The 26,282-nt window shown below is 39.5% G+C and overlaps 1 protein-coding gene across 3 annotated transcripts in view; it reads left to right on the forward strand.

Moving 5' to 3' along the window:
* The window catches only part of AHCYL1 (adenosylhomocysteinase like 1), a 40,266-nt gene that overhangs the window by 11,765 nt on the left and 2,219 nt on the right, over positions 1–26,282 (forward strand). Inside the window, exons 1-16 of one of the 3 annotated variants that reach the window (XM_007169448.3) lie at positions 8,905–9,179; positions 14,080–14,191; positions 16,484–16,627; positions 17,783–17,883; positions 18,322–18,424; positions 19,584–19,678; positions 20,258–20,364; positions 21,187–21,303; positions 21,560–21,623; positions 22,434–22,522; positions 22,886–22,956; positions 23,333–23,427; positions 23,513–23,611; positions 24,019–24,087; positions 24,539–24,617; positions 25,762–25,882. In XM_007169448.3, coding sequence (XP_007169510.2) covers positions 14,101–14,191; positions 16,484–16,627; positions 17,783–17,883; positions 18,322–18,424; positions 19,584–19,678; positions 20,258–20,364; positions 21,187–21,303; positions 21,560–21,623; positions 22,434–22,522; positions 22,886–22,956; positions 23,333–23,427; positions 23,513–23,611; positions 24,019–24,087; positions 24,539–24,617; positions 25,762–25,882 — 1,445 coding nt within the window. In that variant the 5' untranslated portion in view covers positions 8,905–9,179; positions 14,080–14,100. Of the gene's footprint in view, positions 1–8,904; positions 9,180–14,079; positions 14,192–16,483; positions 16,628–17,782; positions 17,884–18,321; positions 18,425–19,583; positions 19,679–20,257; positions 20,365–21,186; positions 21,304–21,559; positions 21,624–22,433; positions 22,523–22,885; positions 22,957–23,332; positions 23,428–23,512; positions 23,612–24,018; positions 24,088–24,538; positions 24,618–25,761; positions 25,887–26,282 lie in introns of those variants that run through there. The other 2 variants (XM_057547181.1, XM_007169446.3) reach the window with 2 other exon arrangements.

Below are 26,282 nucleotides of genomic sequence, written 5' to 3' on the forward strand. Positions count from 1 at the left end.
TTCCTCCTTAAGCCAACGTGAATAGATTTGAGACCCAGACAAAAGATTCCTTTTTAGTCCTGAAGGGGTCTGTCACTATTGCTTTATTATCAAATAGACGTTAGGGTAAAAAGGGGAGGGCAGATAAGGCTTTGCTTTATGTATACCAATATTAGTATGTCTCTGTCCCTAGAAAAGTTGGTGTTTGACTTGAATGAATGGCAGAACCATTCCTCAGAGTTAGTACAGTGTGTAACATGTACTACAGAAATATGAATGAAATTTCATTTGGGGCAACAGGAGAAAGAATTATGTAGAAAAGACACAGCCAGATTTAGAGATTGGAGCACAACGAGCTTGCAGAGTTCTATGCCAGTTCTACCTTTACCTCCCTGAAATCTGGCCTTTAGTATAACCACAGGCCAGGACCTCTTGAGGTGGTCTTTACAGGGATATTCTTGTTTCTCTGCCTAAGTCTAAGGAGAACTTTCTAGACCCACATTGAGGGGTTGCTGAATAAGTGCTGTACTCAAGGCCTTCCAGGCCAAACTTCTATGAATTCAGAGCCCATTAGAGAACAGTGCTCCCAGTCCTCCCCAGAGGGGTCAGGAGGCTCTAGATGGTTCCAGTTGTAACTGCTCTCCAGCATATGGAAAAACTATTTTGCTGTGAAACCTTACAACCTGCTATTTAATATAAAAGACATCTCATTGTTTGCTCAATGATGCATTAAAGTCAAAGCTACCTAATCTAGTAGAACATAATCATACGACCAATTATCTTTATTTTCTATTTTTAAAGAAGCCCTTTAAAATGATCAAAGGAATTTCAGACCTCACTTCCTGGGTCTGTTTAGATTTATTTTGAGGTTCTGTTCGGCTTATGAAGCTATATAGTTAAAACCTACTATTGAGTTTTTGGGAAAATTCTACTGTTCTTAAAAACCATATAGCCAGGATTTTTTTCTTTGTTCATTAAATGAGTACTTTATATAACGTCTACCATGGATATGAAACCAAGATTCAGTTTATAATCACATAATAATGTGATTCATAATAATCACATATTATGTCAGTTAAGTCCAGAATACTTCAATAAAATTAATAACCTTACAAGAACTTTTTTTTTAGTTGTAGCAGAGTCAGTTAGAGAAGTGGTACCAGAAAGTGGGAAAGCATCAATGACAAAATGTGTCTTTATCTAAAAATTTTACTGGGAGGTTCCCAAATTTACTTATAGCTCATTTTGAATTGGAAAAATCCAACCTCACTAGATCTTTCAGACATGTTATAAAGTGCAAGTAAATGACTTGAAGTGGGTAGTGTTGGAGTGGTACACCACAGTTGAGAAAGGAACCTAGTAGAATGTTCTCAATTTAAGGGCATGTTCTCTAATTATACTAAGTGTTAGTGTGTGAAAGAAAAGTTCCCCCATCACTATTCTGCACAGGATAAATAAACGCTGATAAAAAGCACACTTAAAATATATTCTTTGCTGCATGTTTTAAAGCATTGTCAAATCTTATGAAAATAGCCAGCAGGTTTCCAAGATAACCAGAAAAAAAAAATCATTGGTCAGTTTTAACCATACCAAATTGAAAACCTCTGTGTATAAGTAAATACAGGTGGAGTTTTTTTTTTTAAGAAAACATTTTTAATCTTACAGTACAGTACCTTGAAAAGTACAGTAGTACAGTACAGCAGCTGGCATACAGGGGCTGGCATTGAGTGAACAGGCAAGAACAGTTACCGACTGGAGGAGGGAGAGGAGGTGGGAGATGGGAGAGCTGAAGGATCGTCAGCAACAGGAGACAGAGGGCAAACTGCAATTTCACTCAAATGCCTGACGTTGATGGCACAGGTTCTGGTTCCTTGCTAGATACAATTCTATCTACCCTCTTGAAAAAACAATCCAGTGATGTCTGGGTAGTAGCTCTTTTTTTTCTCATCATAGGTAACACGGTAGCACTGGATTGCATTCTGAACATTCTGAAGGCTGCTGCAACCTTTGTGTACCATTCTATGTTCGGGTCCTGTGCCTCAAAAACTAACAGTGCCTCGTCAAATAAAGGAAGTTCCCTTGCCATTTCCTGGGTTGTGAATCTCTTTGGTTCTTCAGTTACTTCTTCCTCTTGTCGCTCCACTCTCTCAATTATTTTCACTTTTGTTTCCATCGTTATTGCTTGGCTCTTCTTAGCAGTACCAGCTACATCACTGCTACTTTTACACTTGCTTCTGGACATCCAGGGCTTGAAATAAAGATACTGTACTACTGTACTTTATACAGTACTATACAGTAAAGTACACAAAAGCACAACCACTGGTAGGGGATGCACAACGTTTGCCAGACACGTGAACTAACTTGCGTGATTGGACAAGCAAACACGTTCACATCTTTGAAAGTTGGCAACTTGAAGGTTTGTATGTAGGGGACTTACTATATTTTTTTAAGAGGCTCTGAAAGACTAGGGACACTAAGGATTGGAAGGTTTAAGAGTATCTAAAATTTAAATATTAAATCTTTCACATGAACTTTTCCTCCTTACATGAAAGGTACTAAATAAATTACATTTAACTGTCCTACTTACATATTTTTTAAAAGATCAGATATTTCTCATTTAAAAGAAAGCAGAAATTATTTAAAATATGAGCAGTAGGGATTTCTCTGGCGGTCCAGCGTTTAAGACTCCGAGCTTCCACTGCAGGGGGTGCGGGTTCGGTTCCTGGTTGGGGAACTAAGATCCTGTATGCCGTGAGGTGCGGCCAAAAAAAAAAGGGTAGAGGGGTAAAGGATAAACTCTATATCCAATCCAAATTACATTAAAACCCAAATATAAAATATCAACAGAAGGGGCATTTTCCTAAAAGGAAGTAAATACTCACTGTTGGGAGAAATCTATGTCATAAGGTATTTTCTTGCTTTGATACAGCTAAAAAAATAAAAATAAATTTCATGTCTAAAATTTTAGGCTTATATAGTTACAAATATGTAATTCTACTTTATAGGTAGTTCAACTAGGGGAAATAAATTAGCACAATCATTTGAATTGGTTTACATACCAGGTGGAGTTTTTAAATTGCTTTTGATTCCAATGGGAAGCTCTGGGGTTATTTCTTTCATTGTAGTAAAGTGTCAGGATTAGATTCCTTGTACATTCTCCTCCTCCCTAGTCCATCCCCAAAAGACAGTTGCAGCATATGCCAGAGTGGAGCTTTTTGCTTCCACAGTGTTTGGGCTCTCCTATTCTCTCTTCACCCTTTCCAAGTCTAAGGAGCAGTATCTCTCAATGGCAATTCATTGGCAACTTAATATTACTTTTCTTTGCATCATTTCACTTCTCCCAAAACCAGTCTGGATTTTGGAACTGAGAGTTCTTTTCCCTCCCCAAAGCTCACCATGTTCAACTGATACTGTAAGTCAGAAAGCTTTAGTGCAATAGTAGACTGTTCTGTAAACTAACCCCTTGAAAATAAAGGGGAATGCTGCTGTTTCCCCCAGCCTGTTACAAAAGAAGGATAATAGTACTGTTTTTGTAGGGGGGTTTTTTGTTTTTGTTTTGTTTTTTGCTTACTGGGTTTGTTGTTGTTGTTGTTAATCTTAATGTTGGTAGCAAATTGCCTTGAGCAAGTTACTTAACTCCCACCCCTGTTCTGTTTTGTCATCTGTGAAGGGTAGATCCAGCAGTCAAAGGATTCCAGAATGTTTTGAAAATACAAATCCTCTATAAGAAAATCTTAGCCACGGCCACTAATGTTGAAGCAGGTGCTTAAACTAGAAAGTCATAGAAATCTAGGCATTCAGGACCTTGGTTTTCACCGTGCTAGCAAGTGTGCATTTCAAACTGCTAATCAGCTTTAAGTAAAAAGTCCTGGGGCTTCCCTGGTGGTGCAGTGGTTGAGAATCTGCCTGCCAATGCAGGGGACACGAGTTCGAGCCCCGGTCTGGGAAGATCCCACATGCCACGGAGCAACTGGGCCCGTGAGCCACAATTGCTGAGCCTGCGCGTCTGGAGCCTGTGCTCCGCAACAAGAGAGGCCGCGACAGTGAGAGGCCCGCGCACCGCGATGAAGGGTGGTCCCCACTCGCCGCAACTGGAGAAAGCCCTCGCACAGAAACGAAGACTCAACACAGTCATAAATAAATAAATAAAAGAACGTGAATTTCTAAAAAAAAAAAAAAGAATGACAAAGATAACACTGACAATTATTAGTTAAAAAAAAAAAAGTCCTAATTGAGTGCTCTCCGGTGGTTTTACTTGTTCTTTGTATGCCAAGATTTAAACAAAAATGGTTTGAAAAACATTTAGATCAGTGATATTCTAGCAGTGTTACTGGTAAAATTGCTGAATAACTTTTCCTATACAAGAGTTGATTTTGGCTTTTGGTTTACCATACAGCCAAAAGCAAGAGACCTTTATCCTTGCTCATCTGTCCACTTTACTCATTAGAATATGGCTAATCAGAAAGTCATAGATCAGGAAAACCCAAACTTTTGTCTTCAGGTCTGGGAGGCAGAGAGAATAGGGGGATTGTACTGTATTCATTCTGGAACAGCAGGTAGCTCTTATTTTTCAATAGCTCCGAAGAAGTTTCAGCCTACAATTTCTTTCAACCAGCTTGTTTCTTATAGGCTATCTAAGGTCATTATTTTATACTGAGACTTATCTAAAATTGAACGTAAACACCTCAAGTTAGAACGTCAAGAAGGATGGCAAATACTGCCTCTCTAGAATGAAAAATACAATTACGTTTTATTTATTTATTTATTTATTTATTTATTTATTTTTGGCTGTGTTGGGTCTTAGTTGCTGCGCGCGGGCTTTCGCTAGTTGTGGCAAATGGGAGCTACTCTTTGTTGTGGTGCGCGTGCTTCTCATTGTGGTAGCTTCTTTTGTTGCTGAGCACGGGCTCTAGGCACGCGGGCTTCAGTAGTTGTGGCGCACAGGCTTAGTTGCTCCATGGCATGTGGGATCTTCCCGGACCAGGGCTCGAACCCATGTCCCCTGCACTGGCAGGTGGATTCTTAACCACTGCACCACCAGGGAAGTCCCTACAATCATGTTTTTGATGTGACTGATTATCTTTGATAGAGTCTTGTCCATGTATTAGAAGCTTAATATTTTGTGTTTTGTTTTTAAGAGCTGTGGAAACTAAAGCTTGCTGCAGCTGGTCTTTAAAGTGGTTTCACCTTGTCCTTTGAACTTGAAAATATCCAGTCTAACTACAGAATGGATTCTGAAGAGTCCCATTGGCCCACTCATCTTTGGAAGCAATACCTGTTACTACATAGTATTTAACATTAGGTCTTTAAAGTCAGATAATGTTATTTAATATTGAGTTTTGATGGCTTTTTCCTCCCTTGAGCCTGTACTTGATGGGAAGCAGTGGATGGTGACTAAAAAAAATGTCTCATTAACCTTTGTTGAGTATTAGTCTAGGTTCTGAATGCTGACCCTCGTGGACTCAGCTGCTACTTATTGGGAGCTACTTGTATTTCTTCTGCCATGTCACAGGTGGGATTCACGCACTCAAGTGAATATGTAAAGAGGGTTTAAATTTCAAAGATGTAATTGGCTTTCAAGTTTATTTAAGCTAGACTTCCAGATCAAGGAAGGAAGAATTGTTCTTATAACATCTCCAACCTTGTTCGAACTTGATAGGCTAAGAAATTACACAGATGGCATTTACTCAGTCTATGTGGCCACCTTCCAAAATGCCAGACTCCATCTTCCTTCTAGAGCTATCCACTGATTACTTGCTTTCAGTGTTAACTTTTCTTCTCATAGCAATTTGTTTGAAGAATACAGATTTGCCTAATTTGTAAGCAGTTGACAAGTTTTCATCTTAAAGAATATCCCAGCATACTTTGCAGTAAGGTTTGCAAGTTTAACATCTTGTGAGCTTCACTTAAAATCAGTATTGGCTTTAAAGAGGACTGCGAATTAAGGCTAATGACTTTTTATTACAAACATGTAAGGTTTGTATATATGTGTAACCAGGCTTGGTCTTTCCCGACATTCAAGAATTGTTGATTCTTGTACTCTCTGAACCAATACAAAGTGATTTCCAAGTGAAAAAAAAAAAAAACAAGGTGCAGAATATTTTAGCATGCTACCTTTTGAGTAAGAGAGGGAAAATAAGAATATAAATACATATTTGCTTTTCCTACCTCAAAAAATGAACATAAGAGGGCTAAACCAGAAACTAATGAAAACTAGGGAGAGTGGAACAGAGTTGGGGGGATAGGAATGGAAATGAGACTTCTCTGAGTATACCTTTAAAATTTTTGAGATGTGTTTTATATGTCAAAAAATAAAATTAAGAGAAGAAAAAGGAAATCTTAAAATTGCATATAAACAGAAACAAATGAACCTAACTACGTATCAGGAAGATTACACAATCACCCAGAAAAAAGTACTTTGACTCTGCATACTCTTTGTGAAATATATTCTAAGGAGAAAAAGAACTTCAATGAAATATTGACACTTCACTGCATAGATTATTGTTAATAATAATATTAGTCTTGTAATTTTGAAATTATTTTATGTGTAGTATAGACTAAAGCAAATAAGTAAATATTGTATTGCTATTAGAGACCAAGATTGTCACCATAAAAAAAAAGATACAAATAGGAAAATTAAAAGTTTAAGAAATGGTAGTTAAATTTGAAATAGAAGTATCAATATGAACTCATGAGTAAAACAAAAAAGATTAATTTCTCTCTCTACTGAAAGAACTTAGAAGCACTGACACCTCTCATAGCAATAGGCAGACATTATATCCAGATTTTAGTTTCTAAATACCTTTCCCCGCTGAAAGAAATCAGGGCTCCCTGGAGAAATGACTGATTCTAGGTCTGAAGCAGAGGAAGAACAAGATGAGCCTGGTATATCTTCTTATGTCGGAAAGAAAGGAATCATTTAAATGGGATCATGTCAAAAGAACAGAAGAGTCAGCTTAAAGGAGGCTCCCAGTGGCCCAGTTTGGGACAATTGGAGCATTCAGTGCACTCGTATAATTGAGTGTAACATATTGGATAAATAAAATATGAATGACATGTAAAAAAAAAAAAAGTGAAAGAGAAGAAAAGCTTTTCTTTACATGCCAGCCTAATATATGTGGAAAGAATGATAGGAATCATGATTCTATAAACCCCCCTCCTCCCCAGTATAATTGGCTCAGGCAAGGATTATGAACAGATGGTAAAGTCACTAGGGAACAGGACATTCACAGGCTGACAAGGATCACCCCACAAATTAACCTTTACTTGCAAAGGAGAAAATATTCCTTTCAAAGACTGATGTTCGTCACTTTAACCAAGGGTTTCAGGTTAGTGTCCCCAGTAGTGGAACAACCTGACTTTATGTGCCTCCTGATATGCTGCGAAGTAAAGTATACAACACCAACTATGAAATATTCTTGCCAAATTTTAACCTCTTTCTAACCAACCCCCAAAACTGAACATCCAGTTCACAGGAAGGAAACAGTCTGAAAAATTCAAAATATGGGAGATTCTATAAGGCAACTGGCTTGGACTCTGGGAGGAAAAGTCAGTATCACAGAGCGGGGTGGGGCAGGGACGGGGGCAGGTGGGAAGCAGGAGAACTCTTCTAGATTAGCAGAGACTAGAAGAACATAACAACCAAATGCATTTAGTGAACCTTGATTCCATCCTGGGTTGGAAGAGTCGGGTTTACAACTATGAAGGATATACTTGAGAAAAATTAAGTAAATTTGAATACAGACTGGATATTTGATGATACAGAACTGTTGTTAATGTTCTTAAGTATTATAATGTTATAGTGGTTCTGTAGAAGAATATCTTTGTTAGAAGATGCACTCTGAAGAATTTACTATGAATTTTTATATTTGGAAATTTTTTTTTGCAGGACTGTTTGAAAGTATGCATGTGTATATATGTATATATAGAGAGAAAGAAACCTAATATGGAAAATGGAAAGCTTCAATCTAGGTGGAGGGTATACAAATGTTCATTATATTATTTTAATTTTTTTTATGTTGAAAATCATCATAATAAAGTTGGAAAAATAAATAGAAAGTGCAACTGGTGCTGCGGGGTGCGGCGGGGGGAAGTTTGGTGTATCAGTAAAGTCATGGGTATGTTCTAAGAACCTAGATTTCTTCAGTCACCTGTACAAAAAACAGCAACGAAAAAAAAAAAAAACAACCCTAGAGTTAATGATAATTCAGTGTCAGGAGAAAAAGAAGAATGACTGGAATGTTTTCATATAATATTGGTAGACGGATTGAGGACGAGGAACGTTGGGACTGGCCAGGCAATTGGACAGGTAGATAGCTAAATAGGCATTGAAACATAGTCCGGTTGCGTGTTATGTTCTGTTGTAATTTGTGGTTTTCAAAAGATTAGGAAGGCTTTCCTCCTACTTGTTGCCATTTTTTTAAACCTCTTAATTTTACCTCTAGTTGGCAGTTGGAGGCCTAGATCACTCATTTTCACTAGAGCACTTTAGGAGATAATAGAAAACCAATGAAGTGTGCTCTCTGATACGAAGAGAGGGGGGGCAGCTGATAAGGGTAAAACCACTCTTTGGCAGAGTTTTTCAAGCTTTATGTTCCTTCCTCACCACTTAAGTGACTCAGCAGTGTGGGCCCTGGTTTTGCCACACCCCTTGCTTCCACCAACATTGAAGAAAGATCAAGTTGAGTCCCATTTTGAAAGGAGTGTTTCTTCTGACAGTGGAATTGGATTCTAGCAGTGTGTGTGTGTTTGTGTGTTATATCCTGTTACTGTTGAGACACAGCCCGGTGGAGTGAGGGAGGGAGATGTGTGCTGTGATTAGATTGCCTACCCCCTCCCTCTAGAAACTCAGGCCCCATCTGGGGAAACTGAGAACTTAAGAAATTTGAGACAGGGAAGGAGGACAGTGAGCAGCCAAAACCTGCCGAGTCTCAGAAGACTGGTTTCTGCACCAGGGAATGGAAGAAGTGACTGGAGGTGGCTCTGGATTCGACTCTGTGGCCTGAGATTGATTCCCTTGAGATAAGCTGTTTTCTGTTGGTGTACCTGCGGGCCACGAGTTGAGAAAGGGATGCCTTTCATCTTTGGGAAATTTCTTTTGCCTGATTGAAAGTCTGAAATAGTTCTTGTACCAAGAAGTTGGTGTTTATTGATAACTGCTTCTTTGGATTCATCTGAAATGGGAATCAGACTGATCAGTGGTAAGTATCAAAAAAAGGTCTTGGACTTTTTTTATGCTGACAGCCATACTCTCTTCATTTCCTCTGAAAAAAGAGCAGGTGAGAGTAGAATCTGTGGAAGAAAGAATAAATTAGCCAGAAGATGTGTGAAAAGGGGATTAGAAAAGATGTGGTAGGAGTCCTGGAAGGAGTCCATAGATCTTTCCATAGATCTTCCATAGATCTTTCCTGAAATAGCACTGAGTACTTAGTTGGTGCCTACTAGATGTATTGACTAAAGGAAATAATACTCTGAATATTATCCTGATCACCCTCCACTGGCCATAGTGTCATAGCGGAATTCTGGTGGCTGTTAATTCTCTGATTTAGGACCTAGAAGCCAAAATTGGGTGGGACCTCGGAAGGAAGTGTAATTAAGCTACTTAATCTGAGTAGATAGACCATGTGTTTGTGGAAGTAAACTTCTCAGCTTCTGATGGTAAAAAATATCAATTAAGATCAACTAAACAAGTAGTATACGACTGTTTTTCTTCTCTAGAGTCTTATAGCTGTTATCGATTGCCTATGATTCCTTCTTCTTGCTAAGTTCTGTAGAGCAATTCTTTTAGCTCACTCTGTCACTAGACTTAGAACTAGGTGGTAGATGTACCATAGGCCAAATTGTTTCTTCAGTAGAGCTTTTCGTACCATTCTCAGTATCACATAGAAGAGTCAACCATTGTACCCACCAAGCTATTTTAAAAGGTGCTCTAAAATAGCACATAAAATTGGCCTGACATTTAATTGAGTCGCTGAGGCACAGCAAGTACACTTCTGTATTTGGATGTGCTATTTGCAGAATGGGTCAATCTGATATTCTAACCTTTCTCATATATGATTGATATTAGTTCAAGAATAGAACACTGGTGGAAATTCCCTGGCGGTCCAGTGGTTAGGACTCAGTGCTTTCACTGCCGTGGGCCCGGGTTCAATCCCTGGTGGAGGAACTAAGATCCTGCAAGCCATGCGGCTCGGCCAAAAAAATAGAACACTGGTGTGTTTGTTGTGGGTAAGGCTGTTTATATGGGGTGGTGAGTATTGAAACACAGAATAGTTCTTTAACATAGGACTTTTTGATTTTCAGATCCTTTTTGGACTTCAACTATCTTCTTTTCCCTCCTCCTCATCCCCATCCTACATCATATTAGACCTGGCATTCCTTACAGGTCTAGATTTGAAGAAACATGAAAGCATACCAATTAAGACTTAATAATGATTGGAAGAAATCATGATAAATAGGAAGTAATGTAAACAGAACGACTTTGTAGTCGTTTTTTGTATTTTGTTTTCAACTAACTGACCGTGTTTTGCTTAAGTACAGCGAGTCCAACCCAGTTAGAAGGCTATTATTGAGATCTGGCTTCACTAGAGAGAAAACTTGTGATATCTGTAAATTGCTTTTGGCAACACTGTCTATTTACAATGTGAAGGTGAACAACACTCCAGGAGGTACTTCACCAAGGAGAAGACAGAGCTACTAGCTATGAAGACAGCCAGTGGAGCTAGCAGGCCTGATGGAAACTAGCGGAGAAGCTGCATTTCACAGCAGCAGTTATTGACATAGGTTCTCTTCTGCAAGTAGTTTGGGGTGGGAGAGAAGACAAGGTTATCATGTATCTTTGTGTAGCTGAATCATTTTATTTATAAGCATTGAGATTATCAAAATGCTGCAAGAATAGACAGCGGCCCATTTATGTCATGGCCTGAGTTAACTCTCTGCCCACTTCAAATATGGACCATATTCATTATCTGAGAGATGAGGCGCTGCAGTGATTAGTAAGCTGCTGCAGTCTTGCAACAGTCTCATATTTTTAGATGGGAAAGATTTTGCTAAGCTTTAGACTACTGAAGCCTAATCCCATTCTACAGGGTGGGATTATGACTATTAGTTCTTAGGTTGCTAAAGAAATACATTTCTGTCTTGACACAGCAGGCTGTCTATATTTTTTATTTAAAAAAACTGCAAATGTTATTGCATTTCCCTCCCCCACCCTTCCTACCCCCAGGTAGGTGGTGTCTGGGAATATACCCAGAACGTTTGGGGAAAAAAAAAAGATGAACAGGGAGGGAATCGTAACAGTTATTAGAGGAGAGCAACTTCCAAATAGGCTGCCTAGGCCAGGAGCAAGGAAGCTGATGGAGGAAGAGCTGCCTCTGGAGAGTGTTAAACGGTGTTGATGGTCTCTTGACTTTTTTTCTGCCACCAAAATAACTGCATATTGCATTGAAAGTCATTACCTTGGTCCTGGATTAATCTCTTCAGTAAATCTAGCTTTGCTGACTGCAGAAGTCATGTGAACATACAGTGGGAAATCCTATCTAGAAGGGCAGATGCTGACTTGTGGCCACTTCAATAAATGGTTTTGGTTTGGTTTGGGTTTGAAAGGCAGTTGTCTTTTTGACATTTAAGCTAATTAAAGTTTTAGCACCTAAACTAAAAAAGCTGCTTCTTCAGGTGTACGAAGATACTTGTTAATCAAGTTCAGGTGTAGTGTTTGTGGTTTAGCTTGAATCTTTATTATTTACTTATTTATTTTTGAAATTCGATTGATTTGATCTTACAGAAGAAAGAAATTTGAAAGGTTCACTCATTCTACAAATAATTATTGAATGCTTCCTATGTGCAAGACCCTGGTCTAGATGCCAGGATATGTAGCTCTCTTTCCCTTCCATTCCTTTAGGATCTATCCTTAGACTTAAAAATACAGTCTGTGGACTCTGCCTCCTCTGTATTTCACAAAGTAACCTAAAGAAAAACTGCCCAGTTGGATGTTAAGCCAAGGTAGGTTTAAAATGAAAGTACACTGAAGTTTTTCTTTCAGGACTGCTGCCCAGTAGTATTATCTATGACATCAGTATTCTCTGTTTTGATTCTTGGTGTAAAAACACAAGTCTGTGTTCTCTTGATTACTGCTTCATTACCTGTAGAATCCTACTAATTCAGTAATCGCCTTGCTCATATTAGCTGCCTGTGCCTAGGCTGCACAGTTATGCCTGATTCTTACACTGCCACCAGATGTTACCCTAGCTGGAGGGTACATATGACAGAGGAGGGGAATGTTTAGCAGCTGTAACTAATGGGCGTTTTACTATTCCTGGCTTCAATATGCCTATAACCAGGTTGCTAGCATTATGGAGAGAAGATTTTAATCTGTAATAGGTTACATTTCCAGATATTATTTGCTGAAAACTTAGCTTAATGAATTCTCCATGGGAACCTTTTCAGATTTAATCAGCTTGTGAGGAGAAGCTTGATTCAGATTCTCAAACCATTCTGTTTTTCAGAGGAGGTCGAGGTTTATTTTATATTTCAAAGAAAGGGTTTATCAGAGTTTAAACAGGAGTTTAGGAGGAAGGTTTAAACCAGTTAATAGAAGTGTTTTCCTACACTTCAGAAACACTAATTAATTTAACTATAAATAATGTTAATTGTAAGCTATTTGCTATTTATTAAAGCCAGTCTTCCAAGTATCCTTCAAAAGTTATCTGTTTCTGCCTTATTTCATTTAAGAAAGCTGTTTTTTTTTAACATTTTTATTGGAGTATAATTGCTTTACAGTGTTGTGTTAGTTTCTGCTATATAACAAAGTGAATCCGCTATATGCATACGTATATCTCCATATCCCCTCCCTCTTGCGTCTCCCTCCCACCCTCCTTATCCCACCCCTCTAGGTGGTCGCAAAGCACCGAGCTGATCTCCCTGTGCTATGCAGCTGCTTCCCACTAGCTATTTTACATTTGGTAGTGTATATATGTCAATGCTACTCTTACTTCGTCCCAGCTTACCCTTCCCCCTCCCCGTGTCCTCAAGTCCATTCTCTACGTCTGTGTCTTTATTCCTGTACTGCCCCTAGGTTCATGAGAACCATTTTTTTTTTTAGATTCCATGTATATGTGTTAGAATATGGTATTTGTTTTTCTCTTTCTGACTTCCTTCACTGTATGACAGACTCTAGGTCCATCCACCTCACTACAAATAACTCAATTTCGTTTCTTTTTAGTGCTGAGTAATATTCCATTGTATATATGTGCCACATCTTCTTTATCCATTCATCTGTCAGTGGACACTTAGGTTGCTTCCATGTCCTGGCTATTGTAAATAGTGCTGCAGTGAACATTGTGGTACATGACTCTTTTTGAATTATGGTTAAGAAAGTTTTTAATACAGAGTTTACCAAGTCATTATTTTCTCCTTCCTTCAAATTAGTCCTAATTAGTTGGAATTTACTATGGTATGTGTGTTTTTAAATTTTTATTAGAATATTCTGGTATTTTCTTCTATACTGTGTATAGAAGGTTCTGGCAATATTCCATTGGCTTTGTGAAGGATAGGTACATGATCGGACTCTGACTATTAGCACCCCAATGTCCATCACCATTTAAGGCATGTCTTCATAATTCTTTCAAAAAACAAGACCATTGCTAACTTCAGGATAAGAATGTGCTACAAGAGAATATTCTGAAATAAAAAACAAGCAGAAGCCCTAAGAGATTATGCCTGCTTTTTGATAGAGTTGAGAGCAAGGGTAAAGAGTTTACTTTAATGTCTCAGGATTATAAGAGAAAAGAAAACTTTATGGAACGTGGGAAGGAAGACCTGTAAAATTAGACAAATGCTAAACGAAGTTGGATCTTAAGCTCTCTCTCCTCCCCCTCTCCCCACAAAATTCTGCTGAAACCATCGGGAAGAGATAGTAATTGGCATTTTGGGAGGAGTCAGAGAATAGCCTCCTCCGCCCTCATTTCTGGTGGAAGAATTGCTGGCTTAGTAGGAGCCACATGATAATATTAGCTTTTAGGGGAGACAATGTATGGCCTTTAAAAATGAAACATTTCATAGAACACTTGTTGTAAGTTTCAACTTCTTGTCTTCCTCTTATAGCAAATCCAGTTTGCTGATGACATGCAGGAGTTCACCAAATTCCCCACCAAGACTGGTCGACGATCTTTGTCTCGCTCTATTTCTCAGTCCTCCACTGACAGCTACAGTTCAGGTAGGTGTGAACTTCCTGTTCTCTCTGATCTCTCCTCCCTCTTCCAGAGTCTTGAGCTAGTGCTCTACCCAGTTCTCTTCACTTATCTAGGATCTGAAAATGCCTCATGTCAGGACTGCCTGTCTTTGTGCTGAAAGCTGATAACTAGTGGTTGGGCAATGGGAATGTTCCCAGCCAGGGTTGTAGCTGGAGAAGCTTTTGTCATCTTGAGACTTTCCTCCCGGATGGTCTCTGTGTGTGGTCTGTGGCCAGTGCCTGGTTGGTAGTACTGGGCCGGTTCCCATTCCCACGTTTATTCACCCACATTGAGAAGGGAGAAAATCAATGGTATTTTGGCTGCCGGAACTGGCCTTGAAGAAGAAGAGGTGTACTTTGGAAGCATAATTTCTGATTTCTTTGTGAAAGATATACCCTGCCACCTATTTTTCTTTCTTGCCTTTAAGACTGCTTGAATTGTCAACAATAAAAATTGGTATTTAGCTCTTTTTATTTACTAGGTTACCCTTTATGTTGAAATATCTTCCCCTGTTAACCTCTGGAGTGGGAAAGAGTCCAGCTAATGTGGCTCCAGCTGTTTCTTTTCAGCTCTCCTCTCCTATCTCACCCTATAGAAGCAGTCTTTCTTTCTGCTTTGAACTGTGCCCTTCTCAGCTTTAGAGGCGGGTATTAGAAAACTAACATGGAAGAGTATATAGAATCTTAGTTTGAGTACTGGAGGAAATGGGGCATCTAATCCAACCCCCTCATTGTTCAACTGAGGAAACATTGTTAAAAGATTAAAAGGCTTGCTCAAGGTCATAGATTGCTATGAATGTCAGCAAAGGAATTTGTACCAAAAGCCATTTATTTTCTTTTGCCATAATCTTGTTTGCATTGTATTACTAACATCAGGACTGGGCTTGAGGTATAAGGACTGTTTTAAAAAAAAAGAAACGGGTAGACAATTTTTAAAAACTTATTCTCTGCCCTGTGACACTGATAACCCATTATGGACAAGATAGGCAGACAAGTACAAATGGTGGTATACAGGGTTTAAGTACGGAAATAAATGAATATGCAGTCTCACTATGAGCATGTGTGCAAGAAAAGGTTCCAAAATATAATGGCTATCATAAGTGAAAAGGTGTCTTGGAGTGAGATAGATACAAAAAGTGATAGGTGACAAGCAGGCTAATTATAGCTAAGAGAAAAAAATTTGGAAGATTGAGTTATAAGAGAAAAAGTTGGGATGAGTGATGGAAGCTTTAAGAAGTCTTTAAAGATCTTGATGGCCATGTTTTATGGGGACCTAATAGAGCATTTTTAAAAGTTTAGTGATAGAGTTAAATTGTCCTAGTGGATAGATAACCTTTAGTAGTATTTGTGTTAGCTGGACAGAGGAGGATGTGTATGTAGAAGTCAGCGAGAGACCTGGTACACTGGCAGAGACGGTGATCAGGAAAATATTCAATGAGAGAAAAGAAGTGATTTGAGAGGTAAGGAGTGATTGTTTTATATTCTCCTGCATATCTATCTGAAAGGACATTTTTAGCTTTTTGTGAAGCTGCTTTTTAAAGTTGAACATCTTGAGTGATCTCAGGGCTGGCAGTAGAACCAGTGCTGCTCATCTTTTGTGTCATTTCTGTGTTCCTTAGTGCAACCTAGTGTAAAATCTCTTTATAAGATTTTATAAGATAAGGTTATCTTACTGTTTTTATTCTTTTACATTAATGGTTCTCAAAGTATGATCCTCTCAACAGCAATATCAGCAGCACTTGGGAATTTGTTAGAAATGCTAATTCTTGGGTCCCATCTGAGACCTACTGAATGGGAGTTTGTGGCAGTGGGGCCCTAGCCATCTGTGTTTCAACAAACCTTCCATGTGATTCTGACAGATGCTTTAGATAAGTTTGAGAACTAGTGATCTATAGAAATAACATTCCTTATATGCCCTAAATTATTCTTCCATTTTTGCCATGTCTGGTTCCAGTCCCAGTTGGGACCAAGTGCCCCTATTTTGAGGGGTTCTCTTGAGCTGGTGCAGGTTGGGGATCAATAGCTCCTTATCACAGGCACTAATGGCAAAGTCATCGGGGGCGGGGGGGTAAAAGGGCCACAATACCGAAAGATCTACAACAGTTTCATTCATACCGTTTCTTAGACCCTGGAGGAGTAGAACGGAGAGAGACGTAAAAGGTGGCTCCAATTAAGAGTGTTCGCTTAACTTAAATGAGAGTCCCTTGGTGACTGCACTCTGTGGAGTTGGGGCCATTGAGGTTTTTCTTTCCTCATTTCTTTCTTTCCTGGCTCTAGCTGCGTCCTATACAGATAGCTCTGATGATGAGGTTTCCCCCCGAGAAAAGCAGCAAACCAACTCCAAGGGCAGCAGCAATTTCTGTGTGAAGAACATCAAGCAGGCAGAATTTGGACGCCGGGAGATTGAGATTGCAGAGCAAGGTAAAGAAAGGGAGTGGGTAGGGGACCAGAAGCAACCCACTTGCTAGTCATCAGGATGCACAAACAACTTAAGGCTTGAAAGCTAACTTGAAAGTCTCCTGGGAAACTCCAGTATCTTGGACTTTTATATAAACAAATCTATCTGTATGGAGCTTGAGCTTCAGGATTCTTGTTCTTGTTCTCCCTACTGCTTCCTGTTCTCAGCGTGTGGTAATTACACAGAGTAGTTTCTCTTTTCCTCCCGCATGATACCATATTCAAAGATCTGCTTGCAGAGTCAACAAGTCCTGGATCAGTACATGGTGGTTAGTTCTGCGGGATCCTGCCATAGCTGCCAATCTCAGAGACCCAGATTTCCCAGAAGCAGCAAATGTGGGAGGATTTTCAGCTAAGGATGTGGTGACCTAGGGTCTCTTTTGGTCTTTGATCCTGAGCACCCTCTGCTGGAGCAAGAGTAAAAATGACTGACAATCAGTTAAATCTTGGTTTCTCTACCCAGCCCCACTCCCAATAATGTCTCTTTACTCTTGTTGCTTTCACATTGGAGGCATGTTCTATACTGGGCAGGAGTACAGAACTCAAACAAACTGACAGAATAGGATTAGACAGCGTAGAAAAACAGAAGCAAGTGGCTTCTGCTGATGTAAAGTCTTTCTTCCTGGTCTGATGATTGTAGTATATAGGAATCCATTAGCCAATGCCATAACTACTTCCCTCTTCTCCCAGATGAATGATGACACTCACCTTCCATTTCGATCACTTTTGAGAATTTGACTACATATAAGCCCTCTACATATAAGGCTGAAACAGTAGAGGAAGAGAGAAATTCCAAGTGATTAGATGACAACTCACTGCTGTTGTTCTGCAGTTGAAGCTGCCAGGCATCAAATATGTATGCTTAGAGGGAATTCCCTGGCGGTCCAGTGGTTAGGACTCCATGCTCTCACTGCCAAGGGCCCGGGTTCAGTCCCTGGTCAGGGAACTAAAATCCCACAAGCCGCGTGGCATGGCCAAAAAAAAAAAAAATGTGCTTAGAGTTGTTCTTCCTTACCTCACCATATCTCAACAGATCCAGACCAGCCCTAGATGTCGCTGGGGCAGGAATTAATGATATTGCTAGTGCAGACCTAGCTCAAATACTCTGTTCTTTCACAGACATGTCTGCTCTGATTTCACTCAGGAAACGTGCTCAGGGGGAGAAGCCCTTGGCTGGTGCTAAAATAGTGGGCTGTACACATATCACAGCCCAGACAGCGGTGAGTTTGTTGGGAGAAAAGTGATGGTCTTCTGGTGGGAGTGGGGGTGGGGAGGGACACTTTTTTCTTTTTTTTTTTTTACTTGCTTTTCCTTCCCTATCTAACTTCCAAGGGCTAACTATAAGTGGAACCTCCCAGTTACACAATAATGGGGTTTTCTACTTTGATTGTGTAGATATAACCTACTTTTAACCAACCTGACTTAGGGAGATCTCGATTTGCAAAAATATGATTGTTATAAATATGTTATTAAGACTTGTGGGACCATTTGTGGGGGGTAAAGTTAGATTCCAGTGTACTAACTATTGGATTACACACCCTTTTGTAACTTCCCAGTGTAGCACCTGTTGCTGCTGAGTTGCTGGGCATTGTTCTCTTAATTACCACTCAAGTCTGGCCCTCCTCCTTCTCACTCTGTCTTCCTATACATCTATATAGGTGTTGATTGAGACACTCTGTGCCCTGGGGGCTCATTGCCGCTGGTCTGCCTGCAACATCTACTCCACTCAGAATGAAGTGGCTGCAGCACTGGCTGAGGCTGGTAAGCTCAGCTTTTTTCACCGACTTTGCTGCAAAATAATTATCTAAACATAATTTTTACATATCAGAATTATCTTTACAGTGTCATGTATGTCTAGGGGCTATAAAATGTGGAGGGTAATAAAAGTGTCGACAGGAAGGAAATGGATAATAAAGGTCCGTATGCATAGTGGAATATTGTATAGTCATTTAAAATGATCTTTGTAAAGAATCTAATATATGGGGAAATGCCCAATTCTAATGTTAAATGAATGAGAAAGAACTTTAAACTATGTGAGCTGTGTGAGTATGAGCTCAGCTGGTCTCCTTTCACAAAAGTCTCCTCACTTTTGAGAGAACACAAGTAAGAAGTACCATCTATTTGATAGTTCATTAGATAATTTGGTATTCAATATTGCATTGAAAATATATGAACTACTTATGAGTTCAATTAAACATAAAGCAATTTTTATTGTTAAAATGTTCAAAGGAAAATCACTCTGAAGTTTCTTTAAGGTTCTCCCATCTTCCTATGATCCTCAGAAAGCAACTGTATAGTACTTTTGTTTTTCTTGTTTACTCTTTTCTGATGTTTATTGCAGAAAATTTAAGAGGTTCCCCTAAAATCCTGCTACACAGAGATAATATTTGACATATTTTTCCATTTTTCTATTCACTTTTTACAGAGATGAAAAAGTCTCAGTATATATACAATTTTATAACGTAAATATAACATTTTCAGAAGTAGTTTCCATGTCACTGAAAACTTCGACAGCATCATTTATAAAAGTCTTATGGCCATGTGATTTTACTTCAGTGTTTTCCTAATGTGGAACATTAGGTTGTTTCAAGATATTTGCTAATATAAATAATGTTGTAGTGAACAGCTTTGTTTTGATTCCCACTTCATTTTATCTCCTTAGAATAAAGTTCCTCGTATAAAATTGACCAAAGAGAATAACATTTTAAGGTTCTAAAATACTTTCAAAAACAAAAATCCCTTAAATTCTTAACTAATTTCTGAACTAAAGATGCTCTTTTGACTTTTTGCCCTCCATAAGTTGTTTCCTTTCCAGCGTAATTTCTTTAGCCTTTTTCTCTTCACCTGGATCTCAGAGAGTGATGTTGGTATAGGACACTCCCCCAAAGAGGAATGAGCTGAGTTGTTTCCATCTCTACAGGAGTTGCAGTGTTTGCTTGGAAGGGCGAGTCAGAAGATGACTTCTGGTGGTGTATTGACCGCTGTGTGAACATGGATGGGTGGCAAGCCAACATGGTAATAATGCATATTCATCCTACACTTTTGACAATGGATTTCTTTCCTTTTTTCCCTCAAAGCATGGTTCCCTAAATATGTTTCGGATGTTTGGTCTTATGCACTTACTTTGTTGCCAAAATGGTTAGCTTGATACCTATTCAGGATGGGTCTGAGTACTGAATGGAAAGGCGGGGGAAGGGTAAGACCAACTGAACACATGTGGCTCAAACACAGCAGAATGAAATAGAAGAAAATGATATGGTACCTCTTTGGAGTAAAATTCTGGTTTCTTTCCTTCCTGCCCCTGCTCTCCTTTTACGTTCCAAGGGGCTTTATATCAGGGCTCTAGACTAAAAAATGAGTCTGTGATTAGCCTACTACTCTTCACCATAGCCTAGAACAAACTTAGGAATCCTTTTAACCATCTTACACCAACAAATTTGACTGTGTTTCCACTGTCTAAACCTGCTCTAAGGAGCTCTGAGGAGTGCTCTCCAAAACATACAGGGCTCTCTTACTAGTGCAGAAAGTGGGTTCAAAGTTCCCCCCAGCTCTAGCAGCCTGAATGCCCATAGAAGTCTTCTGGCTGTTCTATAGATCCTGGATGATGGGGGAGACTTAACCCACTGGGTTTATAAGAAGTATCCAAACGTGTTTAAGAAGATCCGAGGCATTGTGGAAGAGAGCGTGACTGGTGTTCACAGGTAACAGATTCTGGAGTAGCTGCCCCTTGTGTCCTTGCCTCAGCAGATTCTTCTGGTCTCTTTTAGGCTTTAGGGCTATGTTTCAGGCTTGTAACTAAATGGGAGTATCTTCCTTAGATAAAACTTTTGAGTATTTACCTTTGAAAAAAATCAAGGAGACCCTAAAAGGAAGTTATTTCAGATTATAGTTCAGACATTTTCTCTCCCATTTATTCCACTGTGATTCTCAGTCATTGCTGGGAGGTAGGGAGTGAATATATCTTGAAAAACTGTATTCAATTTTGGATTATAGTTTTATATCTGAAATACGAAAAAAATCTATTGTAAAACTATATGTTATACACATTACAAAAAATAATACTGGGCAAAATATTATTTGCTTGATGGAATACCTAAAAAATATCTGAGAAAGTGTTTCTCATTTGGGGGCACGTTACACATGCTTAAACACACACACACACACACACGGAACCATATCAGAATCATTGATAATCTTTATCAGAAGTAGGCATGGGTTTTTTTTAAAGATTAAGAAAATGCTGGTCTAAGGAAATGTATCCCCTTTTATGAAAGAGAAGTAAATTTCTTCAATTGAAAGGTTTTTTTCCTTCCAAAAAAAGGGGGGGGGGGAGTTGGGGAAGAGAAAATGAAAAGAAGTTAGGAGGGATAACAAGGAATTACCTTGTTTACTAATATTCTTGGGCAATAAATAAGACTGGGGAGGGCAGCATAGAGCTTGAAGAGAATTAGGCAGATTTTGCCAGCTACTGTGTTTTACCAGCTAACTTTGTTTTTGTTTTTGTGGCTTTCTTCTCCCTTTAGGCTGTATCAGCTCTCCAAAGCTGGGAAACTCTGTGTTCCAGCCATGAACGTCAACGATTCTGTTACCAAACAGAAATTTGATAACTTATACTGCTGCCGAGAATCCATTTTAGATGGGTAGGTTGAAATGTATAATTATTCAAATTTATAGGGGGTAAATTTGGCTTGGGTTATAATGTTAGTCTGATATCCCTCCAGTTTTGCCCCCTGGTCTTCCTATGGCTTTAAAAGTTTGTTAGAGGCATTCTATCTCATACTGAGCCCAACCAACTTCCAGTTGAAGTTCTTATGGGGCATTGCCCACACTTCTAATTTTCAGAGGGTCTGTATTTGAGCTAATAATGTTTGAGTTGAGGCTTGTCTGTTTCCACAGCCTGAAGAGGACCACAGATGTAATGTTCGGTGGGAAACAAGTGGTGGTGTGTGGCTATGGTGAGGTAAGTAGCTGGGCCTCATTGTCTGCCTTTTCACAGACTTGTTAGAAATTTTGAGTGAAGGAGACTTGTGCTGTCAGTGTAGAGTCACTGATGCAGGGTTTAAAATATGCTTTTAGATAAAGTGTCTCAAAATAGTAGCAAAAGTCCTTTATTCAGATTTATGAATAGAGACATATAGAACGAATAGAGTTTTTAGATTTCACCACTTTGTCTTATGCTATGGAATGTTGGCATCATTTCCCCCCAGTTATAACAGTAACCTTTTCATTATGAGACTTAATTCAAGTAAATATGTAGCATTTTGGTCCCACAGGTGACTTATACTGGAGTGAAGGGTAAAATCTGAAGTGACATATAGTTGATTATCTCTGAACTAGAATAGATGACAAGAGATTTTATTTATTGTCATAAACAATGACCCACAGAAGTTTCTGAGCTGCTAGGCTGTCCTTGAGTGAGATGCTTCTCAAGTGATAGTTATCAGGTTTTCCTGGAACAAGAAACTAGAGGTTACAGTTGCTCTTCCTTGGTCTTGTTTCCTTGATGGTGATACTTTTATTTCCTTTATCTCTTTTACTATCCCAAGCTCCAGCCCTTGCTAAAGCCCTTGAAATGTCTGCTAAATCACTCCTCTAAGGGTCACAACATAATCCGGATCTGTTTCTCCTCTGCTTGGATTGGAGCATCTTTGCAAAGACTTGCTAGATGATTGATGGTTTCAGGGAGGCTAATTCCCATCTCCCAGAGAGCCTACCTGCCTACTAAATATCCGTGCCTGAATGGACCTGACTTCTTTCTTATGTTCTGCAGGTGGGAAAGGGCTGCTGTGCTGCTCTCAAGGCCCTCGGAGCAATTGTCTATATCACAGAAATTGACCCCATCTGTGCTCTGCAGGCCTGGTAAGAACAGCGGTAATACCATTAGGTTCACTCCAGGGACTTTATGTTTCTAAGAGTTTGATTATTGTATTAACCATTCCTTGGAGAAATTTCTCGAAGAAGGAGAAGACTAAGATTGCTCTGTTCCCTGCATTGTAATCATAGGGCACTCGTAGAGCTTCTTGGTATTTTCCCTTCCTGGATGGAATCTTGGGGAGTCTGAAGAGCCCAGTGTGTATAGTTTAGCACAGCTTATTACTACCATTCCAGTGAGGTAGCCCTGGATTTAACTTTAGAAAGACATTTAATTGTCTCATTTTGTGACCAGCTTCTGTCCCACTGCCTCCTTGCTTTTGCTCATAGTGTTCCTTCCTTTTCTTCCAGCATGGATGGGTTCAGGGTGGTAAAGCTAAATGAAGTCATCCGGCAAGTTGATGTCGTAATAACTTGCACAGGTAAGTGTCAGTGCTTTGGTGTACATGGAGGAGTATTAACTCTGAGGTTAAATCTTGAAAATGATCTAATTGACTTTTATATAAAGTAAGTAAGACCTGTGTTCTGTGTAAAAGTCTGAGAACTAGAGTAAGCTATCAGAACCTTAACATATTTTCCAGAACAAAGAGCCTTTTTCCTTCATGGCTTTTTATCCTGCTTGATCTTAAAACCAAATAACTGAGCCTAAAGAGCTGTTATGCAACGCACACTTCTTTCCTCACAGTGTATACACGCTCTTTAGTGCCAGCAAACCTCTCTCCCATGTTTTAACTGAAAGCCAGTCAGTACCGTTCCCCGCCAGGATCTGTTTCCTCAGCCACTCTCCTTTACTTTTAGGAAATAAGAATGTAGTGACACGGGAGCATTTGGATCGCATGAAAAACAGTTGTATCGTATGCAATATGGGCCACTCAAACACGGAAATTGATGTGGTAAGCCTTCTCTCATTGATTTGTTGATAGGCCTTTTTTTGCTTCCTTCCATTATAGCCAGTCAACTGCACTCTCTTCCTTTCAGACCAGCCTCCGCACTCCGGAGCTGACATGGGAGCGAGTACGTTCTCAGGTGGATCATGTCATCTGGCCAGATGGCAAACGCGTCGTCCTTCTGGCAGAGGTGCACACACACAAGGGTTCGGGCAGTACAGCACAAGCAATATGGTTAGAGCCATCGGGGAGGGGCGGCAGGGTAAACATATTCGGCCTATGTTTCCCTGAATTCTATCTTTGGATAGAGGTATATTTCTCAAATAGTCTGGTCTCCAAAATAGAATCACTCAAAAAATATCTACTTTTTACTAAGTAACATACTACTTCCTGACCACAGCTGATTCTTCAGTTTGTCAGACTCAGATGGACTTGCAGAAAATAAGATAAAACCTAGAGTCCTGATTTGGAACTGTAATTCTTCCTCTACTAACTGAGTCTAGAGGAGTATAAAGTCCTTTCCTGCATTTGCGTGACTTGCATGACATGACAGAGGGATAACACAACTCATACCAGGGCTCCGTTTCAACGTTTCAGGGTCGTCTGCTCAATCTGAGCTGCTCCACAGTTCCCACCTTTGTTCTGTCCATCACAGCTACAACACAGGTATGTGACAAAAGGCCGGCTTAGCCTGCGCTAAGATGAGTGGATCTGGACCTAGATCAGAGTTCCAGTGAGAGTGTGCCCTCCTGTGTTCTTATCAACCTGTTTTCTTCAGGTTACAAATTGTCAAGATTTAGGCTTTCTCAAGTGTAGAAGATAGTCAGGCAGAGTCAGTGTTTGTGTCCCTTTGGTTGGCTGTTTTAATTTAGAATATAGTGTTTCAGCTCAGTTGTATTTAGTCTCTTCTTTTACTAGGAACTAAACAAAAACACCAGTAAATCCTCCTGTGATGTGTGCTGGTGTTTACCACAGTCCAAGTCCTGCGTGCTGCCACTGTGGTAGATCACTTCAGTATTTACCCCAAGACCCTGTTAAATCTATTTCTTCTGTTTTTGTTTTTTTAATGTCCCTAAGAAGTGTTTTTGTGTTTTTTGACCCTCTTTTCCCGCCTTAGGCTTTGGCACTGATAGAACTCTATAATGCACCTGAGGGACGATACAAACAAGATGTATACTTGCTTCCTAAGAAAATGGGTGAGTGAAAGCAGTAGAAACCTATATTGATCCCCAGACTGTTGCATGGTTTGGTAAAATGAATATCATGAAAAGCATTGGATTTAGAGTCAGGATTCTAATCCCTGTTCTAGCACTTAGTGGTTTTTGGACCTCGGGACAAGTTCTAATCTCCATGAGCCTCAGTTTCTTTATCAGTAAAGTGAGAATAATACTAAATATATTGCAAAATTGTAGTAAGAATTACAGCTAATGAGTAAAGGTGCTTTAGCACAGTGGTTTAGGGTAGATGCTCTTATCCTGAGTAGCTTTATGAAGTTTAGTAAACTTACTACCACTGATTATAGCCTGGGACCAAAATGAGAGCAACAGAAACAAATATAGTTTTTATTGTCCATCTTCTATGAGATATACGAACAGTCTTCTGTCATTCCAGGGGTCAACTGTGTTGTGTTCACGTGACATAATGCATCATCTTTAGTTCTTTACCTTTCTGAATATGGTGCTAACCTCTCCTCTCATTGGTCAGCCCAAACCCCTGTCCTCTTAAAGCTAAAAAACTTCTGGCTGTTGTCCCCTTCAACAGCTTACCTCAGCTTACCTTTGGGTTTTGGTTTTTGGTTTTCAATTCATATTCATAAAGGTAAAAGCCCAGGAAGCTTATCTATGGAGAACTAATACATTTGTGCCAGCTGCCTTAGAAATCCATGATCCTAAGATTTGAGGCCTTTATGGATCTTATCGTAAGTAAATGTTGATGACTTAACTCTTTTCACCTTACTGGTGTCCGCTTTGATTCATAATTTGACTATAATCCAGCTAAGGAAGTTGCTGCAGGAAAGTGAGAATAGTACATGGTATGTTGGCCATTGAGGTGAACCCAAAAGCTTTGCCAGAGAAGAATGGGGAGGAACAAGTCGGCCCATTTTGTCCCGCTGGCAAATGGCTTTCTAAATGCACTCTGGATGTACTGAGAGAAATACCTTAAAGGCAACTTTGAGGGTTTTTTTTAAATTAAGCAAATATTCCGAGTTAGATTCTTTCAGAGTTATTCCAAGCCTTGTCCTCTCTCTCAAAGAGGCTTCAGATGAAAATAGGGGGAAGTTATGCCCTGAGAGGCATATTTGAAATGGAGTCTGCCCCCCTGCCGCTTTGTTCTTCCTAGATGAGTACGTTGCCAGCTTGCACCTGCCATCATTTGATGCCCACCTGACAGAGCTGACAGATGACCAAGCAAAATATCTGGGACTCAACAAAAATGGGCCATTCAAACCCAATTATTACAGGTAACTTGGGAGAAAGTAAATGAAAAGCTCTTCTCCCCAATATTAAGCCATGCAGGCTAGCCAGCTTTCTTAAATAGTGTTATAGCTAATTTTGAAGAGTACAAGAACTCTGCCTCACACTAACAAGGTAAACAGAGAAATTGTATATCTAGTAGTAGATGTAAAGAAGTCAGCATTTTCTAGAATTTTGGAGCTTTAGCCTCACCCCCAGAGATTCTAATAGAGTTAGTCTAGAATGGGACCCCAGCTTATTTTGTAAAACTTCTTCAGATTATTCTAATGTATTGTCAGGGTTGAAAACCACTGATTTATAGTATTAGGGAGCAGGAGATACAGCTAGAGATGGCATTGTTGGAAGTCCTTTGGAAGCACAGGGAGGAATAATCCTTGGGGAATTACT

Source organism: Balaenoptera acutorostrata, chromosome 1, assembly GCF_949987535.1.
Source record: "Balaenoptera acutorostrata chromosome 1, mBalAcu1.1, whole genome shotgun sequence".
In the NCBI taxonomy this organism is placed as follows: domain Eukaryota; kingdom Metazoa; phylum Chordata; class Mammalia; order Artiodactyla; family Balaenopteridae; genus Balaenoptera; species Balaenoptera acutorostrata.